Below are 22,108 nucleotides of genomic sequence, written 5' to 3'. Positions count from 1 at the left end.
CCCAGCTCTATAGAGGGATTTACACACCTGGTTTTATATTTGTTTCCACTGATACACCAAAATCTTTCATGTTTTCAGAGGTTTAACACGTCTCTGTAGGGCCTCTTCGATCTTGGACGTTTCTTCTCCTGTCCTGGCCCGCGCAACAATAGAGTCTCTTGGGCCCTCATCCCACCAGGTCGCCCCTGCAGAACCCCCAGAGCCTAATTCTACGCGGAAGGAAGTGCGCTGCAGCTGGGGTGGGGTCTGGGGTTCGGCCCCTCGCCCAGTCCCGCAGGGAACGAGAGCTCTTGGCGGACAACCCGGCCAGAGCTCTACAGGGCGGTGACCACCTGCCGCAGCGCCCCCTTCACACGGGCGGTGAGTACACTTCCCGGCGCTCCGTAGTGACGTTGCCCCCCCGCCCCTAGCTCTGCGCATGCGTGACCCCGCCTCTCCAGCCGTTGCCAGGGCGACGGCGCATCTCTCCTGCTCCCCCTCCCCGCGGCCCGGCAGTCGCCCAGGCCTCGCCTCATTGCGCAGTCTCGGCACCTCCCCGCGCTCCGCCCAGCCCGCGGGGAAACGGTCGCGCGGCGATGAAGTCGCGGGGGCCTGGTCTGGCGTCGCGGACTCCGGAGATGGAGGAAAAGGAGCAATTACGGCGGCAGATCCGTCTCCTGCAGGGTGGGTCGGGTCGGGCCCGGGTCGCGCGTCCCTTTCTTCCCCTTCACTTCACAGCGGGCCCCTGCCCGCCTCCCCTAAGGGGGTGGCTTTCTGCCCGCGGTCTCGGCGGCTAGGTCCGGTCGGGTGGGGAGGTAGGTGGGGTCGGGCTGCGTCTAGGGGACCCGGAGGGGCGTCCCGACCGGCCTGGGTCACCTCCAGCTCGGGTTTCGACGGCGGGTGCGAGCGTTTCCGGCGCTGCGGCGGGTGGCGGCGGGGCGGTCGCTTAGTAACCGGCAGGCGGGACGGGGGCCCCCCCACCCCCACGCGCGGGCACGTACTCGGCGCCCCTTGGGCGCTCCCTCGCTCCCGGCGCCCGACAGTGGCAAAGCCCGCTCGGGGCCAGGTGTGTGTTTCTTCCCCGGACAGCCCGTTTTGACGCTCCTTCCGTCCGTACAGCCACACTCTCCTTGATATTCCCGGCCTAGACTCCCCAGTCTTCAGTTTCCAAACTTTTCCATTTTTAGATCTAATGTGGTTTGCTATACTTAAACAAAAAGAAATTCCCCTTGTAAAGTTATTTCCACAAAGAGAAGACTTAAGGACTTGGAAAGTGTGTATAGGGGAGAGTTCAGGTGGGCTGAGCCCACCTTCCAGGCACTTCCTGGCCCTCCATCATATCTGCCCTGAGGTGTCACCAGGTCTGGACCTGGCTCTCTTTGGGTCTGGGGGCGGGACATATGGTGGGGGAACGTTGTAACTGTGGGGCTTGTTGGCTGAGTTGTAACAGCTTGTGTTGTTCCAGCCGAGGCCTGTGCCCCACCTGCACGGGCACAGCTGTCCAGGGGCTTCCTTGGCAGGGCCCCGTGGCGGTCCACTGCACTGCGATTCCACACGATTAGGCCTCTCCTCTCCTCAGGGGAGGATGGTGTGACATTCTTGTCAAGTGTGGAGTACCCAGGGGTGTCATTTATCTTACCCTCACTGTCTTGTGTGCCAGGCAGGGAGCTCATTAAGGTGCAGCCCTGCTCCCTTTCTATCTGTGGGCAAGCCAGAGGGCCTCCATGTCTCTTGAGGCATTACAGCATAGGGCCTTGCTGGTCTCTTCGTACTGAGTGACACTTCTCCTCAAAGGATTGTGAACCCAGCATAACATTCCTGGCGGATAGGGAATATGCCACAGGGGTGCATTTTAAGGATAAGCAACTAGAAATAGGACTGAAGTAGAACTGACGGGAAAAGACTTATGGAGAAGACTGGCCTAGGGCATTTGGGCTGACTCTCAGTGGTTCTCAGGCACTGGCAGCTGCCCCTCCTGCACTGGGGCCTGACAGGATCCAGTGGGGTCTGTGGGGTGTCTGGTCAGCTGATGCCCCTCCAGGGAATTCTCACTGATTTTACTCACCCTCCGGTTAACGGGGCCTGTGCTCCTGTCTCCTCAGGTCTGATCGATGACTACAAAAACCTCCATGGCAATGCCTCTGCCCCAGGCACCTCCGTCGCTTCCCAGTGGCAGCCGCCCACTTACAGCAGCGGCAGGGCCTTCGGTGCTCGCTACCCTCGTCTGAGCCGGAGGGGCTTCTCCCCGAACCATGGGCCCGTGTGGCGCAAGAAATACTCCCTTGTGAATCGGCCCTTGGGATCCTCGCACCCACCCGGCGACTGTGCTGCGCAGCCGCCCCTTGGGGCTGGGGGCAGCCAGGGTCCCGACCCCCAGCAGTACATCCTGGAGAGGCAGGTCCAGCTCAGTCCGGATCAGAACATGGTCATCAAGGTCAAACCACCGTCAAAGCCGGGCTCAGCTGGCACTGCAGGGGTCCTGCGGGGCTCCTTGGAAGAATACGGGGATCCCCCCTGGAGCAGTCACAGGCCTCAGGAAGGTGAGGGTGAGCCCCCCGGTGGGCAGCGGCAGCCCTTGAGGCCAGGAAGAGCCAAGGGGAGCTGCAGTGAGGAGGACCCCCTTCTGGTCTGCCAGAAGGAGCCCGGCAAGCCCCGGCTGGTGAAGTCGATGAGCGCTGTGAGCAGCAGCCCCTCGGAGCCCTGGCGGACGGTCAGTGAGAGCGCAGCTGCGGCCAAGGCCCGCTTCGTGCCCCCCGGCCCGCCCCAGCGGGGCAGCACGGCCCTGGGCCGGAAGGTGGGCCCGCACTCTGTGGCCAGCTGTGGTGCACAGCTCCTTGGGGACGGGAGAGCGAACGCCGGCCATGCAGATCAGTCAGCTGCCTCCGGCCTGGTGGCCGGCCCAGCTAGACCTGCTGCTGGACCCAGGCAGACCCGGGAGCCCTTGCTGCTGGTGTCCTGTCGAACCAGCAAGTTCCGGAAAAACGACTACAAGTGGGTGGCTGCCTCGGCGAAGAGTCCCCGGGCCCCTCGGAGGGCCCTCAGTCCCAGAGCAGTGGCGGAGAATGTGTGCAAGGCCCCCTTTTCTGCAGCGGAACGAACGGAGAAGCCGCAGCTCAGAGCCGACCTGGATGCCAAGCCCAGGAGGTCGGCCACAGCCTCCGTGCCTGGGGCCTCCCCGAGCAAGTACAAGTGGAAGGCCTCCAGTCCCTCGGCCTCCTCGTCCTCCTCCTTCCGTTGGCAGTCAGAGGCCGGCAGCAAGGACCATGCCTCCCAGCTCTCCCCAGTCCCATCTAGGTTCCCCCCAGGGGACAGACCAGCAGTGGGACCCAGCAGCTTGAAGCCCCTCTTCAGTGAGACCCCGCTCTCGGCTTACAAAGTGAAGAGCCGCACCAAGATCATCCGGAGGCGGGGGAGTGCTAGGTGTGTGTCCCCGCCCCGCCCCAGGGTCCCGTCTGGCCAGGCAGACTCTGCCTTGTATGCAGAGCGGGTGGGAGGGCTCACCTGCAGGGGTGTGGGAGGCGGAGAGGAAGCCTCGCCCCTGACGGGGCCTGAGCGTCAGGGGCCTGAGCGTCAGGGGCCTGAGCGCGGAGCTTTGCCTGTGGTGGTGTCACCATAGTCAGTAGGAATGAGGCCAGGGTCACTGCCGTCCCTTACAGTTGAAAGGGCTCAGCCTGGCTGGGGGCTGGCCCGGGGCTCCCAGCCAGGCGGGGCAGGTGGAGGTGGTGGCAGCATCCCACCCTTTCTCCTGTGGGCAAGAGACCAGAGACTGCTGGAGTGGTTCCTGTTCTGGGCCCACAGGGTTTGTGCCCAGGCCAGGAGCAGGGCAAGCAAACTCAGGGTGCAGTGTCTCTGCGGGAGGGGGTCCTCTTTCCACTGGGGAGGAAGGCTGCCCCTTGACGGCCGGGTGACAGGGTGAGTCACTGCCTCACTGAACCCATGTCACCTTCCCCGCCCTCTGTCCTCTCGGATCTAGAGGAGGCTCGAGGACGGGGTCGTGGCCCAGTGCTCCGTCTGGGGTCAGGGACTTAATTGTGGTGGCTGCCAGTGGCAAGGGCAGAGGGCCTGCCTCTGCCATCAGACGTGGTGACACTCGCTGTCCTCCCAGCAAGTCCCACTCCAGAGGTCCTTCCTGCTGTCTGACCTTGATCTTGGGCCCTGCTCTCCCAGATAGGTGCTGTCTTGGATCCCTCGGGCTCCCTGCCCTCCTCACTTTTTCTGGACAGCGGCCTCTGTTTCAGCCAGTGTGGGGAGGGGGTCACGAGGCTGGGGGCAACTCCTCCTCCGTGCAAGGCCTGCCTGCTTTGCTTCTCCCCCAGCTCCAGGCGGGGGCTCATCTGGCCTGGGGAGGTGCAGGAGGTGGTTGTGGAACACTGGGTGGGGGTCGAGGGCTGCTCTCCTGCGCTCTCCGCCTGCCTTGGCTCTGGGATCCTCCAGGGTTGTGGCTGGGAGGCTGGCGGGGAGGAGGAGGGGAGGGGGGTGGGGTGGGGGGGATGGGCGGGGAGCAGCCTTCTGACGGCTGCTGAGGTTGGTTAGGTGAGAAAGCGAAGTGGGCTGCCTCCGGGGGCTGAGTCCATGTTGCTGGGATCTGGGTGGGCAGGGGTGGGGAGGTGAGCCACTCGCTGGGGGAGCCTGTTAGGAGCTGTCCGCTCTTTGTCTCTGCAGCCTTCCTGGGGACAAGAAGAGCAGCCCCCCACCTGCTGCCACGGCCAAGAGCCAGTTCAGCCTGCGGCGGAGGCAGGCCCTCCGGGGGAAGAGCAGCCCCGTGCTGAAGAAGACGCCCAACAAGGGCCTGATGCAGGTCAGCAGGCACCGGCTGTGCTGCCTGCCTCCTAGCCGGGCCCACCTCCCCACCAAGGAAGGTACGACCAGGAGGAGGGGCTCCCTGGGCCTGTGCTGGCTCTGCTCCCTGTTGGGACCCACCTTCGCCGTCCACCTTGCATTGTTGGGCCCTGGCCCAGGAGCGCTCAGCCTGGCGGGCAGTGGGTGGCCTGGGCTAGTGAGTGGAGGAGGAGAAGACCCGGGGTACCGTGCCCTGTGCTCTGGGTGGGGGAGATGCTGCCAGGCAGGCATGTGGTGGTCTTTGCAGCGCATCCCTCCGTGTATGTGCAGCCGAGTACCTCTTGGCAGGAGGAGCGGGAAGGTAGATGAGAGGGTGGCGGCCACACAGTCCTGAAGGGGGAGGAGACATGGCTTGTGCTGCCCAGGGCCTCTCCCTCCTTTCCTCGCTGCCTGGGCCGCAGGTCTACCCCTCCCCTCCCTGCTGGCTGCTGCCTTTTCTTCGGGAAGCCTGAGCTGGCCTGGGAGGGGTCGGCTTTGCCCTCTTAATGAGTCCCTGGAGTCCAGGAACAGGATGGGGAGCGCTGTGGGCGTGGCCCCCGCAGGAGGCCAGCTCCCCACTGCCACGACGGCAGTGCTCTGGGGAGGCTGCAGAGCCAGGCTTCATATGGGTGCCTGGTCCTGAGGTGGCCCCTCTGAGCTGCGGGGCGAATGTGCGGCAGCGGCTTCTAGACTGACCCATGTGAGATCTGGAGGTGACAGGGTCTGGGGCTGGGCAGGCTCGGCGCCGCGTGCTCCAGCCGGGGCCTTGTGCTCTAACAACCGTGCTACGCTTGGTGCTTGGGGAACCCAGCTGAGGGCGTGGTCCTTGGCCTGGCCAGGAGGCTTTGAAGAAGGCTCCTGGAGGAGCTGGTGCCTGGGCCGTGCTGAGCATCTGCGCGGAGCCGGCCGTGGGAGGGTGGGCCGTGGGGTCCCGGGCAGAGGGTCGAGCGGGGCAGCGAGAGGGCTGTGGGGAAGTGAGGCTGGAGGGTGCCGGCCTCCCACCCATTCTCCTTTGGCCGTACCCCGTGCGCCATGGCAAGTGTGGATGTCATGCCAGGTGACAGTGCAGAGGGAGCCCCGTTAGCGGCCCCTGGTTGCTGCGAGGTGGCTGGATTGGGGCTTGGGCCTTGGCTGCAGGACTGGCTGGGAGTGAAGAGGTTGAAGGTGACCAGCGGTCAGGCTGCCGCGGGTTGTCTGGAGAGGACGAGTTGAGGATGCCCCTCGCTTCGAGAGACTGGTGGCGGGGGGGCCCCCAGGGAGCTTGAGGGCAAGTGAGGGGGTCAGGTGGCCTCTTGGGGCAGCTGGGAGAGAGACCAGGAGGTGGTGTCTGTGGACATCTGGGCCTCTGTGGGGACTCATGGCCCCTGTTCAGATCCTCTCTGTCACGGTGTTGTCTTAGCCGGCTGAGATGTCGGGTGTGCAGAGAAGTTGCAGACAGATCTGTCCCCACAGATGAGGTGTCACGCGGGATGGCAGCGTGCAGGCCGTGATGGTGCTCGGGGCCGGCTGTGGGAGGTGGGCGGTCCAGGTGCTGGGGGTCCAGGAGACCCAAGGCAGGGGTGGTCCCTCCTGCCCTCTGGTGCCTGCATTCGAGCTGGCCAGCTGCTGAGACGTTCCCATCGTGAGTTGCCACTAGCAGGGTGTGTCAGGGCGACGGAGAGGGGGTGGCCAGGTAGGGCCCCTTGTGGGGGTAGTATTTCAGCGAGGCTTGACTGGCGGATGTGGTTGGAGGTGGCTTGGGGGAGGAGTGTCCCAGCCGGGGCAGCGTGCTGGGAAGGCCCTAAGGCCCTGTCCTGCCTTCTCGGGCCCTTCCTGACAGCAGAGCTCTTGGGGGATCTGCTGGGCGTCTGCTGGGCGTCGGGCCCCCTTGCTGGGCCTGGAAGCAGGTGTGTGTGTAGAGCACCTGCTGGGCAGGTGTTGAGTATGGCATGGTTGTGGCAGACAGGGCCCCGGGCCTCTTGGCGCCCTTCCTGCCGCCCAGGGGTGCTGAGTCCTGATGCAGGTACGCGCACTGGCCTTGACTCTGTCCCTGCTAGGCCTGTGCTGCCCCTGCCCCCAAGGAGCCTGGTCTGGGGGTCGACAGGCCCAAGGCAGGCTGCTGCTGGCCCGTGCCATGGGCAACCCAGGGAAGGAGCGCCACGCGGTCGAGGAGGTCCTCCTGTCTTGTGGGCTGAGGACCCACGGACCGAGGGGCCCTCTGCAGACGGGTGGGCAGCGGTAGCACCGGGAACTCTCCTCGCAGAGCCAAGCTTTCCCACCAGCCGGCCAGGTGGTCCTGGGTGCCCTCTCTCCTGGCTCCAGGCTCTGGTGCGGCTTGGGGGCCGGGGTGAGGGCTGCCCCAGGCACGGGAACAGCCTGGCAGCAGCCTTGCTGCAGGAACCACTGGCCAAGGGGCGGCCGGGGAGCTGGAGAGCTGGGTAGGGGCCTGTGGGCAGCGTCCCAGGGCCATGGGCCAGAGATGTTCTGGGATGCTCACCCGGTCATGGGGTGGACAGAGGGGTGAGGGGCTGGCGGGGGCACAGACGCTGGGCCTGCAGATTCGATAACCAGGCCAGGTGGGAGAGGAGGCGGCTGTGTCCTCCCTGGAGCTGCACCTGCACTTGTGAATAGCCTGGCCCCTTTGTAGGCCCAGAGCAGAGTGGGGTGCAGGCTGGGGACGGTGGCGGCTGCCGCCTGCTGGCAGGGCAGCCGTGGTACTCGGTGGGAGGGTGAGAAAGGCTGCGGGCACCGCTGGGTGTGGGGCTGTCAGGTGGGGACTGCGGCGCCTGCCAAGAAGGCTGCCACAGTCCCTGCCTTCACGCTCCTCTCCACTAGGAGGCAGATCAATCAGCTCATAGTTATAGGCAGTGTGATAACCACGCACAGAATGCCTTGCGGGAGAGGTGGAGGCAGAGGAGGGAGAGGGTCCTGTTGGGGGAAGGGCTTGCAGAAGGCCTCCCCTCACTCAGCCCCTTGTCCACCCCCCCACGCATCCTCTGTCCTCCACCCCCTCACCCCCTCCCCATCTCCTGCACGTCTGTGCAGGGCAGTGTGCTGTCTCCTGGGGTGTGTGTGTGCTGGGGCCGTGCTGTGTCAGTGGACACAAACGGCCCCTTGGGTGCTTGTAAACAGGCTGAAAAGTTGCTTTCAGGGGGAATTCCTTGTCGGTCAAGTGGTTAGGACTCAGCGCTTCCACTGCTGGGGGCCCGGCTTCAGTCCCTGGTCGGGGAACTAAGATCCCACAAGCTGCACAGCGTGGCCAAAAGAAAAAAGAAAAGTTGCTTTCAGGTGGCCGAAGCCCTCTGAGGAAAAGGAGACAGGCGGCAGTGTTGCAGGGAGCTGCGGGGAGGGTGGGCGGCAGGGACGTCTCTGAGGAGCGACATCTGAACTGAGCCCTGCGTGAGGAGAGGAGCGCGTGGACACACCTGTGCAGGTGAAGTCACAGGTGGGCTGAGCTTTGCCTGTTCCAGGAGCAGAGACTGGTCCTGTGTGGCCGGTGTCCTGGAGGGTGGGAGGGGCCGAGGCCAGAGGGCAGGCGGGACCAGGTGATGGGACAGGGTGCTAGGCCACAGCAAGGAAAAGGGGGTTCTGTTGGGAAGCCCCTGAGGGACAATGGAGGCACCTGGGCCTGCATGGGTGTGCTCAGGGACACAAGGCGGCCACGTCGGGGCCCCAGGAGTGTCCAGCGGTCCCGGAGGGGCAGCAGCCAGGATGAGACTGCGGGTGAGGACTGAACTCCAGGCCGAGGGGTGAGGTCCTCCTCCTGGAGACTTGATGGCCGGAAGCTCACGGGAGAGGCTTGCGCTGGCGGAGGCGAGTGTGCTGGGCAGGCATCGTGAGGCCGGGACAGGTGGAGGTCATTTCCCTGGGCTGACGGCTCCCCCAGCCCCCTCCTCTTGAAAGGCCTGCCCGGCTCCCCGCTTCCCAGCTCTGCCTGCCTGCCCTCCCTTGGTGGGCCCGAGCAGAGGTTGTGTGTGTGTGTGTGTGTGTGTGTGTGTGTGTGTGTGTGTGTGTGTGTGTGTGGCGCACACGCGTGCGCTCTCCTGTCTCCTGGAAAGTGCAGACCCCACCTAGGGGCCGCTGGCAGGGCCTCCCTGGGAATGGGGGCAGAGGCTGCCTCTGCATCTACTTGCTTTGAGGCTTCTCTGCCCTGTTTCCCACACAGACTTTTAGTGCCAGATGCAGCCCTCCGCTTGGAGCGGTGTCAGACCTGACCCCTTTGGGACTCCCTTGCTGCTGAGGCCAGGAGGGCTGCGGAGGGGGAGAGGGAGAGGTGGGCTTCCCCACCTGGGGTCCCCACTTCAGGCCCGCTGTGCAGCCCCGTGGCCAGCAGAGGGCGCACTTGCCCCTCTTATTCCTCATCCACCTTTTTCTGGTAATTGATTGCCTAATTTCCTCTTTATGTGAAAGAAAGCAGATATCAAGTAATTTGCAGCAATAACCTGCTAATGCTGGGCCAGTATCGAAACTCCCGTGTTCATTTCAAGTGGCAGATAAAACACTAATACATAATTATCCTTGCAAATTGGATTGTTTTAAATAACCAAAAGGCTATGGCCAGGAGAAAGCGATCCCATCTCCCTTGAGTTACTATTGCAGTGTAATTGCCGCGTTCAATCAATTTCCCTGGCATTAGAAATTCCATCACAATCAACATTAAGCTTTATTCATTGTGATGGCTAAGAGCCGGGCCATTTCTCCTCTTTTTCTTAACTGGCAAAATTAATCAGGGAAAAGATTTTAAACATTTGCCCGTGCGAAAGAGGTCAGCTCTGCCACTATATTGCTCAGCAGATAAGGGGGCTAATAAAAAGAAAATTGAATTACTAATGATCACCAGGAACAGAGTATATAATACCTGGCAATCGCCGGTTCAGGAGAAGGGAGAATCAATGTTCTCGGGACAAGGTGTGCTCATTTTTTATTTTGGCTCATATTATCAGCAGTTTAATTTGAGGGCGCGTAAACAGGAGGAAACAGTTAGGGAATAATGAACCCGAGGTGTACAGTGCCACCGGATATATGCTGCACACAGTTTATTTGACACAGCAGATAATCGCTTTAATTGAATTCGAAACTGCACGTTCAGCAGGCCTGGGGCCTCGTGCCTTGGGGACCTGGCCTTACGAAGATTCCAGCCTGACTCCTCCTCCCGCTCTGCCCCCCGCCGGCCCTCTCTGGCCGGCCCTCTCTGGCCGAGCCCTCTGACCCTCCCGCCTAGTTCCCTGGGCCTAGAGTCAGACTTTGGCTGGGGGGTGGGGCAGGTGGTCCCTGGGGGTCCCCACGTGACACCCCTACCCCACCCCGTGCTCCCTGGGGGATAACCGCACCTTGGCTGCCAGAGGCCCCACTTGATCCGCCTCAGGGCCGACAGACCCCAGAGAAGGCAGCAGAGAAGAGAACCTTCCGTAGACCTCAAAAATGGTTTCCGATTGGCCACCCGTTCGACTGCGGAAGTGAGTCGTCACAGCCCGTGGTGTGGACGTGCTTTCCAGTGCAGACCTGGGGCTTCAGGGCCAGCACCGGGGCTCCTCTCTCCCGGCCACAGTGGGCCCAGCGCCGTGACTCGGGCTGCCCTGAGGTGACAGGCTTCGTGTGTGCAGAGAGGGTGCTGCCTGGTGCACACCAACCCAGCACGACGCTTGCGGTGTTGGGGGCTGGCAGCCCACCCAGCACACTCGGCCCCAGGCTAGGGGGCTTCCTGGTAGCAACAGGCCATGCGATTCCTCCCAGTCACTGGGAGAGGTCTGCCGTCAGGTGCCAAGGAAAAGCCATGGGCGGGTGGGCGGGCAGTGGCGTCCTCGCCTCCCAGGGGTTGCCCAGGACAGTGCATGTGTGGTGACAGCCCACCCACCTCTCCTTTGCCTGCCTCTGCACAGACAAGTGGCCAGCGCGGTGGGTGGGGTGTGGGCCTGGCGGGTCGCTCAGGGCTGTGCCGGCAGGGCTGAGGTTGACAGGAAGGGCCCAGCGTTCACGGTGCCATCAGGTGTGGATCTGAGTGCTGCCGAGGCTTTCACTCAGGCCGGGCCTCACACAGCCGCCTGCCTCTGGCTCAGAGCTTGCCAGCATGTGGCGGGCACTTCCCACACGTCCCTTAGTCTGCCATGCCAGCCACGCGGTCTGGAGGATCTGCTGTCACCTGTTTATGGATGCAGTGGGCGGCCACTCATCCTGGGTCACCGGCAGAAAAGGTAGGTGTGGTCTTGGGCCCTGCCCGGTCTTCACCATGCAGCCCCCTGTCTCTGACCCCTGGCCATGGTGGCCAGTGAGACACTCCTCTGGCTGGGGTCACCCAGCGCTGGGACCACCTTGCCACCCCGGCCTGAGTGCGAGTGTGTGTTGGAAACTGACACCCATTCCCTGTGTCCAAGTTTCTCCAAGGAAGTAGTCAGGGAGTCCCTCCCTGTGTAAGCCCCCTTGTCTTGGACCCCTCTTCTGGCCTCTCCCCGCCCAGTACCCAGGTTCCTCACCAAGCCCCAGAGCAGGGCCCTGTGGGGGCTGGGGACCCCTCAGGTGCACGGTCCCTGGGTGGCCCCTCTGTGGGCTGACTGTGAGGGGACATCCTGGCGCTGCCTCCCCCCACTGCTCGGTCATTCGGGCTTGAAGGGCTCACCTTGGGGCTGTCCCCATGTCCCTGGGGCACCTCCTGTGGAGGTCAGAGCAGGCCCTCAGCTGCCTGGACACCAAAGCCTGTCTGTGGTGCCCAGTTTGTCCAGGGGGGTTTGCGGGGCTCCCCTCGAGCAGCACCAGCTCCGGGTCGCGGGGTGTACCTGCAGGGAGTCGCCCGCCGGCCGGCTTTCTGCGCCAGCAGCGCCTGGGTAGCCAAGGGAGTCTTAAAATCGGTCCTCACTTAACCTCCCCTGTAGTCCTGCGGTTCCAGGTGCACCGGAAAACCCAGTTCCGGATTCTGTCTGCCCGCCCTGCCCCTCTCACCATGCCCCGCCCCTCGCCACGCCCCACCCCTCTCACCAGACCCTCAGTGTCCCGCCCCACTCAATGCCCCGCCCGTCTTACCGTGCCCCAAGCCTCTCCCAACAGGCCCCGCCTCCCCTCTGACCAGATGTGCCCACTGGACAGGGGCAGGCGGTGGGCCAGGTCCTGGCACGGCAGCATCACACTGCTTGGCGCTGGGCCGCCCTGGGCATGGCCTGTGCTGGCCTCAGGACTGCGGGAGGGTCAGTGGTCAGAGGGAGCGGAGCGGAGCGAAGCCTTGCCCTGGTCTCCACGCTCATCAGTAGTGTTTTTTCACCACCAGTGCCCACTGGGAGCACTGTGGGATGGTCAGGAGCCAGGGCAGGTGGGAGGAAGGAGGCAGGCTTGCTGTGGCCCGGAGGGGTGGGCGCAGGGCCGGGGCTAGGTGACTCCTGTGGTGTCCCCGTCCTGTCCAGTGCCCTGGTCCTGGGTCCCGGTCCTGAGGTGTGGGCAAGCCCTGGTTATGAGCCTCCAGGCTGGTGCTGGCATTGCCTTGCTCTGTTCCCACAGCTGTGGAAGGGTCATCTCTTGGGGGTTTCTGGGCGGGTTGAGGGGACGGGGCAGGCTTGGCGGATCCTAGACTGGGAGGCTGCTGGTGTTCCTGTCGCTCTTCTCGCTGCTGGAGTTTCCCGCCACGGAGCGGTCTGTGACCCATCATCACTCGCTGTTGTGCAGCTGGGTTGTTTAGCTTTACTACGGCAGACGCTGTAAAGGGCGTGAGCGCAGTTCAGTCTGGAGCCCTGCTTTCCTAAGGGAAAATGAAAATGCTGAAGTAGGCCCTGCAAAAGGCAGCCGCAGCGATCCTGAGCCTTGCATAAATTATCAGGCGTGTCGGAGGCCTCCAGTTTTACGTTCGTCATGGCCGTGCTAATTAATTATTCCACAAGAGCTGGCGTGGGCGTGCGTGTATGGGCATGCGCGTTGCCTGTGTGGTGCCCGGCAGGCGTGGGGCCTCTAGGGGGGCTGTGACCTCCGCGGAGTCAGGGGCACCTGGTGACTCCGTGAGGCTGAAGCCCTGGGAGCCGCTCCTCACCCGGGAAGGAGGGGTGATGTTCTCATGATGGCAGAGCTTGCAGCCCTGGGGTCTCGTGGGCCAGGGTCCCCAGGTGTCTGACGAGTGTAGACGGTGTGCTGAGGGTGGCTCGCCCCCGTGTCCTGGCTGACCGAGTTAAGCCCAGCCTCTGTGCCAGCTGGGCCTGGCCTGGCCTGAGGGTCCCTCTCAACCGGGGGCTCTCAGAAGCCTGGCCGTCAGTGGGCGTGGGGTGCAGGGCGGAGTCTTCCTAGGGCTGCTTTGTCTCCCGGCCTCCCCCTCGGCCCTCAGTGCTCTCCCTGTGGCTGCCGCTGGCCCCTCAGGTGGTCTGTCCCCCCTGCTCTCCTGGACCCAGCCCCTTCCTCCGTTGGGGAGTGGGGGCCACCTGGTGACGGGGGCGTGGGAGCTCCTACCTGCTGGAGGTGGGCCATGGCCCTCCAGGTCCTGGATTGTGGCACCTTCTCTCCACAGCTTCAGGATGTTGTTGGGCACCCCATCCAGAGCCGGGTCCCACTCCTCCATGCTCCCATGGTCCCAGGCCAGGAGCCCGCCCCAGGCTACGTCACGGAGCACCCCCTCCCCTGCACACCTCGGCCTGGCCCTGTGCCAGTGCGGACAGTGACGCAGTGGCCTCCCTGCGGGACTCAGAGCCGGGGGTCTGGGCTGGAGCCGCTCTTCCTTGTCCCTCTCTTTGAGTGAAGCTGGGGGCGCCGAGGTGGGCAGCTGGGCTTGGGCACAGAGAAGGCATCTCAGAAAGGAACTCCGAAAACATGTTTCCCCTGTGGAGCTCTCTTTAGCCGGGCTCTCCTTACTGCTTGCGTTTTAAAGGGGGAAGATGCCAGGTGGGGTGGGGGTTTGTGGTCTGCATCTGGCTCAGGCTGCCACCCCCATGCTGTGTGGTCCCCTCAGCTTGGGAAGGCAGGGCAGCAGGGGGAGGGGCTGCAGGGCCGCACTGACCCTGGGGCCGGCCCGGCTGTGTATGTCCTTGACTCTGGGCCGTGAGACAGTGCCCCAAGGGGCAGCACGTGGGGAGACAGGCAGCCGGGGAGCAGAGGCCGGGGCTGGGGGCTGCTGTCCAGGGTCAGAGATGCCCACATGGCCAGTGGGCCTGAGCTTGGACGGAGCGCAACAGGACCAGATGGCTGGACAGTTGACCTTCAGGTTCTCTTTTTTTTTGAAATATGCAGGTGTAAGCTTATAAATTCTCCCCTGAGCACAGCCTTAGCTGTCTTCTGCAAGTTAATTATTTTTGTGTTCCTCCGAAACTTTTTCTAATTTTCATTGTAATTTTTTCTTTGATCCAGGGTTATTCAAAAGGGACTGCTTCATTTCCAAACCCCTGGGGCTTTTGAGTTTCTCTGTAGTGACCGCTCCCCAGCTTCACTGCCCTGGGCGAGCTGTCTGCGGGATTTCAGTCCTTTGAAGTCTGCTCAGACTTGTCTTAAGGACCAGCTTAGGGTCAGTTTTGGTAAAGCTCTTGTGTGCACTTAGAGAGAATGATTCCATTTGGGAAGTTTGGGGCTCTGTAAGGTAAGTTGTATTAATTGTGTTGTTCAGATCTTCTGTATACTTACTGATTTTGTGGGGCAGGGAGGGTGTCTGTTTTTTCCAGTCACAAAGAGAGAGTGTTAAGATCTTCCACTGTTCTCCAGTTGTCACTTTTTTTTTTTTAATGAATTTATTAATGTATTATTTATTTTTGGCTGCATTGGGTCTTTGATTCGTCGCCCCTTGGGGGGAGGGGGGCTGGGGGGACTACTTTACATTGCGGTTGTGCGGGTTTCTCATTGCGGTGGCTTCTCTTGCTGCGGAGCACAGGCTCTAGGCGCGCGAACTTCAGTAGTTGTGGCTCCCGGGCTCTAGAGCGCAGGGTCAGCAGTTGTGGCGCGCGGGCTTAGTTGCTCCGCCGCATGTGGGATCTTCCCGGACCAGGGCTCGAACCCGTGTCCCCTGCACTGGCAGGCGGATTCTCAACCACTGCGCCACCAGGGAAGCCCCAGTTGTCACTTTTGCATTAAGCATTTTGAGGTCATTTGACTGAGTGCAAACCACTTAGAATCGTTACATCTCCCCGGTGGATTGAATCTTTTACTGCTACGAAATGTCCTTTTTTATCTCCAGTAAAGCTTCTGGCCTTAAAGTTTACTTTCTCTGAAGCAGGTATAGCTAGGCCAGTTTCCTTTTAGTTAGTGTCACAAAATGTGTGTATATACACATGTGTACACACACACACACTCTATGCAAATGTATTTATGTGCGACATGTGCAAACATGTTTACTTTCAGCCGTTATTATATTTAGATTTTTTTGTATCCAGCAAATAGTTGTTTTTTAAGTGCAATCTGAAATTGTCTTTCTAAAAAAGGGTTTCGTCTGTTCACGCTTAATGCAATTACTAGGGTATTTGGGTTTAAATCTACTGTCTTACTATGCGCTTTTTCTTTGTTGCACCTGTTTTGTTTTTTTCGCTCCTTTTTTTTTCTTCTTTTGGATGTACATTTTTAAATTCCATTTTCTCCTCAATTAAGCTTATTATACATTCTTTTATTCTTCTTTTGGTGGTCTCCCCAGAGGTTATATTGTGCGTTCTTGACTCACTTTTATTGGTACTTAGAAATTATTGTCTGATGCCTCCCCAAACAATGTAAGAAGCTTGGAGTACTTAAACCCTATTTTCCTCTCTTCCATCAGATGTGGAGAACTGCCATGATTTTAATTCTCTATATATTTTAGACCCTAGAAAACACTGTGTACAGTCAGCATTGACCTAGGCTATGTATTTATTCTCCCATTTCTCTTCATCCCTTCCTTGCCTTCTGTTTGAGAAACACCTCTTAATATATCCTGTAATATTGCAGGTGTGCTGGGGACCATTGCTCTCTATAGATGTTTATCTGAAAAGTCTTTGTTCTTGCCTTACTCTCTGGAGAGTGATTTTGCCTGGGAAGCCGTGGGGCTTTTGGTGCTGGGGAGAGACCCTTCCCATCGCTAGCTGGCGTGGGCTTTTGGTGAAGTCAGCTGTCCTTCCCGGGAGGGTAGCATGGCTCTTCCCCCTCTGGCTGTGGGGCTTTCTCTGTCTCTGGTTTTCCAGCAGGTGTGCTCTGGTGTGCTTCCTGTACATTTTATCTGTCCTGCTCAGGGTCTGTGGTGTCTCTTGAATCTGTGGCTTGATGGTTTTCATCACTTTTGGAGTCTCAGCCGTTCTGTCTTTAAGCATTGCTTCTGCTCCATTCACCCCTCTCTCCTTCTGGGACTTCAGCTGCGTTTGTAGTGAACCTTTTCACCATATCTTACATGTTTCCTGTGTTCTTCTCTCTGTCTTCTTTGTCTCCATGCTTAAATCTGGGTAGTTTCTTCTAACCTATTTTCTAGTTTAGTTATTGTCTTTTCAGCTTTGTATACTGTGCTACAAAATGCATCCGTTGAGGTCTTAGTTTTAGTGACTTTTAAATTCTAAAATTTCTATTAAAAGATAGTTACTAGGTCTCTGCCAAAATTTGCAATCTTGTATTTTTTTTTAAAATTAATTTATTTATTTTTGGCTGTGTTGGGTCTTTGTTGCTGCGTGTGGGCTTTCTCTAGTTGTGGCGAGCAGGGGGGCTACTCTTCGTTGTGGTGCATGGGCTTCTCATTGTGGTGGCTTCTCTTGTAGCGGAGCATGGGCTCTAGGTGCACGGGTTTCAGAGTTGTGGCACGCAGGCTCAGTAGTTGTGGCTCGCGGGCTTAGTTGCTCCGTAGCATGTGGGATCTTCCCAGACCAGGGCTCGAACCCTTGTCCCCTGCATTGGCAGGTGGATTCTTAACCACTGCACCACCAGGGAAGTCCTGCAATCTTGTCTTTAAGCCCTTGAACATATTAATCGTATTTAAAGTCTGTGTCTGACCACCCAGTTATCTGGATCCCTGTTCATTCCATTGCCTGTTTTTTTCCTTCTTAGTTTTGGGTCAAGTGTGATTTGCTTGTATGTATGGTTATTTTGTATTGCGTGGTGGACGTTGTGTATGGAATTCTGGAGCTAATTCAAGGCTGGATGATGTCATGTTCCCCCAGACAGGGTGCGTGGCCCCTGGGGGAGCAGACCTGCAGAGTCAGGGCAGTGTGGGCAGTGAGAGTGCCCAGGCACTTCCTGCCCAGGGGGGGCCCCGCGCTGGGGCGGGCTCACTGCACCGGCAGGCTGGCCTGCAGAACAGGGTCTGTGCGGGAGAAGGGCGAGGGAGGGGCGGTGGGAGCCCGCTCAGCCCAGCCCTGCATCTAGAGGCCCACTTGCTCACCTGTCCCCAGTGTGTGCTTGGTGGGGGAAGAAGGGCGGCTCCCTGCAACCCCCAGCGACCTGTGTGCTGGAGACAGGAGGGCCTCACTGACCCGTGGCCTCTGAGAGGTAGAGGTCTCTGGGTGTGGGGTAGATGGGGCGGCCCGTGGGCCTCCTGCACGGTGGCCTTGCTCCTGTAGGCCTTGCCCCGCCTCCGCTCCAGGCCCTGGGAGGGGCCTCTGGCAACCCTGCCTGCTTCCCCATGCAGAGCCTGCTGTAGGGGCCGGGCAGGCCTGGGCACAGGCGGTGGAGGCCGGGTGAGGGGCCAGGGGTGCTGCCTGCCCAGGGGCGGGCGAGGAGTTGCAGTGGGGTTGCGTGACAGCTGGGGTGGCGGTGCTTGTGTCAGTAGGGCCTTCGGTAACATCCAGGGAGAGCGTTGGGTTCTGAGGCGGCCACCGGCAGAGGGCCCTGGTGCACAGGCTGCCCGAGGGAGTGGGGCAGCCTGGTCCGGACAAGAGCTGACCGCCTCGGGGCACACCTCTCTGGGCCCGGGCGGGCAGGCCGCCTGAGCGTCGTCGAGAGGCCTCAGCCTGGGAGGGTGGGTGTCTCTCTGCCCCGCAGGGCGTGCAGGCTGGGCCGGTGGGGCTCAGACGTCCCAGAAGCTCCCTCCCTGCTCCTGCAGCTCACGTGGGCTGGAGCTGCTGGCTTTGGGGAAGGAGCAGGACCTGGTGACACTTGGCTCCCAGCTCTGTTGTACCTGAGGCCGCGTCTCTCCTCTTGGGGTGGTGGGAAGGGTCGTGGGCAGGAAGGGCTTTCTGCCCCAGATCCGGCAGGCAGCGATGGTGCACTTGCTTGGAGCCCCCTCGGCTGTGTCCCCTTGGTCGCCCCCCGCCACCGTGTCCTCCTGGGAGCATGTTGACACTCAGGGAGCCCAGTCAGGATGGGCACCAAGGATGGGCCTCCCCCAGGCTCTGAGCTGAGACCCTCTGCTACCCACCCTGCCGGGGCCCCGCTACTTGCTCTGCCGAGGGAGGCCATGAGGGCGGTGGGCTCAGCTGTCCTGGAAAGGGCGGGGCCATGTGTCCCTCTGCCGGGGGCTTCTGGACAGGCCGTGTGACCCTGAAAAAGCGCCGGTGTACGTGGGGCCCTATGCTCTTCGTAGCCCTCCTGCTTTCCTGTCTTCCCTCTCGTATCCATGGGAAGTGAGCAGTGCTTCCCCCAAGACTGAGCCCTTTCCAGGCAGATCCCAGGCTGAGAAGGCACCACAGCCCAGCTGGGCCCTGCTGGCACCACCTAGGCATCACCTGTGTGGCCTGGGGCTCTCAGCAATCACAGGTATCCTTCCAATTTGAAGCTTTGGCCCTAATGCATAGAATTGATGGAATTTGCAAAGAAAATCTATAGCCGCAGGCAACGACTGTAAACCTATCAGCTTCTAATCATTAGGCGTGCAGTTATTTGTTGGTTTGCCTAAGTGTCTCCCAGGCCTGGCAAGAGGAGCCCTGGCCCTTCTGGTTATCTCTGGCCCAGGGGTCCTCAGGGGTCTGCACTGTTCCTGCTCCCACTGCTGGCTGGTCCGGGCAGCACTGGGACAAGGTGTCCGGCTCAGGGAGGTGGCAGGTCCCCTGCTGTGGGGTTGCAAGCGTGGAAGCGAGCCGCTGCCCCCCCACGCCCTCCTGTGCCCCCTGGGGGCTGAACCCTCAGGTGCTGTGTGTGGGGAGGCCCGGGTGGGTTCCGGGGCCAGTGTTCTCTCCGGGCCGGGCATGGGCCACTGACTGCCTCTGCCCCATGCGGGCCTGTCTGCACCTGCTGCAGCTGTGCCGGGACCCATCCTGGGATGCTTCGGGGCGCCTGCAGGGTGTGGCGCCGGCCCAGGGGTCTTGTCCCTGGCACACTCGCCCCCTCCCATCTCGTTAAAGTTCTTGGGTGTGTCAGGGACCTAAGGGACATGCTGCCGCTTCTGCCTTTCCTGCCCATCTGTGGACGGGGAGACTTCCGAGATACTCCACCCCTGGCTGGCTCCGCCCAGGAGAGCCGTTTGCCGGCCGTTTGTTGTCATTCTTCGGGGTGCTGCGCTTTCTAAATTAATTCAGAGCTGTTGTGTTTCCTTTTCACGGCGTATCCCAAGCTGTGCCGATCCCTGATGGGCTCTGGCAGCTCCAGCGGCCGCGCGAGTAGGTGGCAGCTGAGAGTGGGCGCAGCGGCACGGCCGCTGGCAGCAGGTGGCATCCTGTGAGGCAGCGCGTGCTGGGTGCGGGGACGGGCGTGAGCCTGCTTGGCAGGAGACGTCTCTAGCGCGAAGGATGGCTCACTGCAGGGGTGCCTTCAGAGCGGCTTGCTCCCACCCCGCACACCAGGCTGCAGCAGGGCAGCCGCCAGACCCGGAACCGCCACGGGCCGGGGGAGGCGCGTGGGGCGGCGGGGCGAGGGGCGCACCTCCCTGTGTCTGCAGGAGATGGAAGGCGGGCCTGGCGTTGTGAGAGAAGCTGAACTCCGTGGCCCGGGCCTGCCGCAGAGTCTGGGAAGGCCGAGGAGAGAAGCTTGCTCTGTGCCAGGCCCTGCTCGAGGCGGGAGACCCGGGGTCCGAGCAGGCCCGGCCCACCAACTCCCAGCGTGTCTGGGGTGAGCCCCGCTGGAGCCCACGGTGGTCCAGCAGATCGCCAGCGCCATGTGTTCCCGTCACTGCTCGCTCCACACCCGCGTGGGGGTCTGGAATGTTGAACTGGGGGGCGGGCTGGACCCTGGGGCCAGCCTGGCTGAGCTCAGGCACCCTGGCTGCCCCTCCAGGCTGTGGTGCCAGTGGGCACCGTGACCTGGGGCCTCGGCACTGGGGGGCGGCCTGCGCCCCGGGCCTTCTCTTGGGAGCCCCTCTGCTTCCCTCTCTTCCTTCTGTTGAGTTTCTCGGGCTCCCTTTCCCCCACCAGATGGCATGTGCATCAGGTGTGGCGCCCTCTGCTTGAGAGTCCACAGACAGAGTGGCCTGCGGGCGCCCACCACCCTGAGTTTGGGAGGCCTCTGCTCTGGGCCTCTGCCTGCCCTGCCTGGGCTAGCCCTGTGCCCCACAGCCCTTCCTCAGACCCCGGCACCTCCTTCCCTCCCCCTTCCCCTCCCCCCTCCCCCCCTCCTTCCTCTCACAGAGGGCCGAGACCCCGTCTTCTGGAGGAGCCCCAGCTCCCACAGATGGGTGGGGCTGCCTTGAGCTCCCTTTCTCAGGGGCCCCAGGATGGCCCTTGGTCCTCACCCGTATGGCCCCTGCGGACCCCAACCTTACACTGGCCCCAGCAGGAACTTTTTGCCGGCTGTGTGCTTGGGAACTGACCCTGAGGCGGGCGCTGCTGCTGGCTCAGGGGCTGCATCCTGTGCAGGGACTGGAGGATCCCAGAGGGGAAGGGAGAGGAGGGGGGAGGGGAGGGGAGGGGAAGGGAGGGGAGGGGGGAGGGGAGGGGAGGGCGGAGGGGGAGGGGAGGGAGAGGGGAGGGGGAGGGGAGGGGGAGGGCAGGGGAGGGGAAAGGAGGAGAGGGCAGGGAGGGGAGGGTTGGGCAGGATAGGGGAAGGCAGGGGAGGGCAGAGGGGGACAGGGGAGCGCAGGGCCCACTCTAGAGTCTGCTGGCCCAGCGCAGCTGCAGCCACAGCCAAGGCCCGGCTCCTCCCTGTGGCCTCCGCAGAGCTGAGGGTGGGGAGGCAGGGACGTGGCCCCGAGCTCCCGTGCTCGCGCGCTGCCCTCCTTCTGCCACCGCAGTGCCCAGCGCTGGGCAGGCTGGCTGTAGGGCTGAGTGAGGCCGGGGCCCACCCCACACCCAGGCTCCCCTCCGCGGCCTGCCCGCTGCCCCTGTGCCGCAGCCCTGCCCCTTCGGCCACCAGGAAGGAACGGGTGAGCGGCCGGAGAGCCTGGGCAGCCCGGAGCCTGTGAGGGGTTACGTGGTTTTCTCTCCGTGGCCGCTGCTTTTTATAGTGGGCTTATTTCCAGGCTCTCTCGAAAGTGTCTCTCTCTGGCCCTGACTCCGAGGAAGCAGGGCAGGGATCCCGAGAGGCTAGGCTGTGGCCAGCAGGAGCGCTGCCCTCACAAGAGCCACAGCTCCGGGCCACGTGGTGGAGCCGGGCTTCCCTGGGGTGGCTGAGGCCCAGTGTCTGTCAGACACCTGCGGGGCTGTGCTGCCCACCCTGTGTCTGCTGGGGGAAGCCCCCCTCGTGCTCCCGCCCCTGTGGGAGAGGATGGGGGGGTCCCTGGGGGTCAGAAGGGCAGAGGCAGGCTCGTCGGTGCCCGTCCCGTGGCGCCCTGTTAGTGTCACAGCACCTGCCGGGGGGGACGGGGTGTGCTCTGCAGCACCCCCTTCAGGGGCAGGGACCGGTCCCTCTCCGCCTCTTGTGGCTTGGAACGTGGGGTATCTATCCACCTGGGACTAGTGGGCAATTTCCTGCGCTCCTGAAAGCCCCCAGCAGAAGCTGCCAGGGTGGGATGGGCCTTTACCTCACAGGCTGGGCTTCGTCCCCTCAGCTGGGCTGGCCCGGCTCGTGTGGAGGCCCCGTTGCTGTCGGTGGAGTGTGGACAAGGCCCCTCGATTCTCCCTCGGGGACTTGGGAGCCCCCATTGCTCCCCCGGGCTCTGGCCTTCTAGAGTTTCAGCCCGGTGAGGGAATGGATACCCCTTCCGGCCCTCCTGGCACATCTGGGCCAGGCCCTCAAATGGAGAGACATAGTGATGACGGAAGACTGCCGTTTTGTGAGGGCAGAGACACACGCCAGTAGACCCAGTGCGGGGTAGGTGTTGGCTGGTACCTGGTCCCTCCTGGGCAGTCAGAGGCCTCTGGCCTCTGCATCTGAGCATGTCAGCCCCAGGCACAGCGTAGATAGAGAGGCCTCGGCCTGAGGTCTTGGCCTGCTCTGGGGCCTCTCCTGCTGGGCTGGCTTCACTTCCTGTCCCCTGGCAGGTGCAGGGAGCTGGGCTGAGCACTGTGCCCGGGGCGGCGGCACTGTGGCCGGCTCCATGTTTACCTGGATGGTGGTCCCCGCAGGCAGCCAGCAGCTCTGTGCTTCGTCCCACCTGGATCACAGGGAGTTCGGGGCCACCAGTGCTGGGCCC

At 62.0% G+C, this 22,108-nt stretch overlaps 1 protein-coding gene across 2 annotated transcripts in view; it reads left to right on the top strand.

Moving 5' to 3' along the window:
• The first annotated feature begins 550 nt into the window (after positions 1–550).
• Positions 551–22,108, top strand: part of ZC3H3 (zinc finger CCCH-type containing 3) — an 84,466-nt gene continuing 62,908 nt past the window's right edge. Inside the window, exons 1-3 of one of the 2 annotated variants that reach the window (XM_061171868.1) lie at positions 551–663; positions 2,082–3,399; positions 4,642–4,838. In XM_061171868.1, the coding sequence (XP_061027851.1) occupies positions 576–663; positions 2,082–3,399; positions 4,642–4,838 (1,603 nt within the window). In that variant the 5' untranslated portion in view covers positions 551–575. Of the gene's footprint in view, positions 668–2,081; positions 3,400–4,641; positions 4,839–22,108 lie in introns of both variants that reach the window. The other variant, XM_061171869.1, reaches the window with a different exon arrangement.

Source organism: Eubalaena glacialis, chromosome 17, assembly GCF_028564815.1.
Source record: "Eubalaena glacialis isolate mEubGla1 chromosome 17, mEubGla1.1.hap2.+ XY, whole genome shotgun sequence".
Taxonomy (NCBI): domain Eukaryota; kingdom Metazoa; phylum Chordata; class Mammalia; order Artiodactyla; family Balaenidae; genus Eubalaena; species Eubalaena glacialis.
The sequence above is the reverse complement of the archived record's forward strand: the minus strand, read 5'-3'. Positions and strand labels throughout refer to the sequence as shown.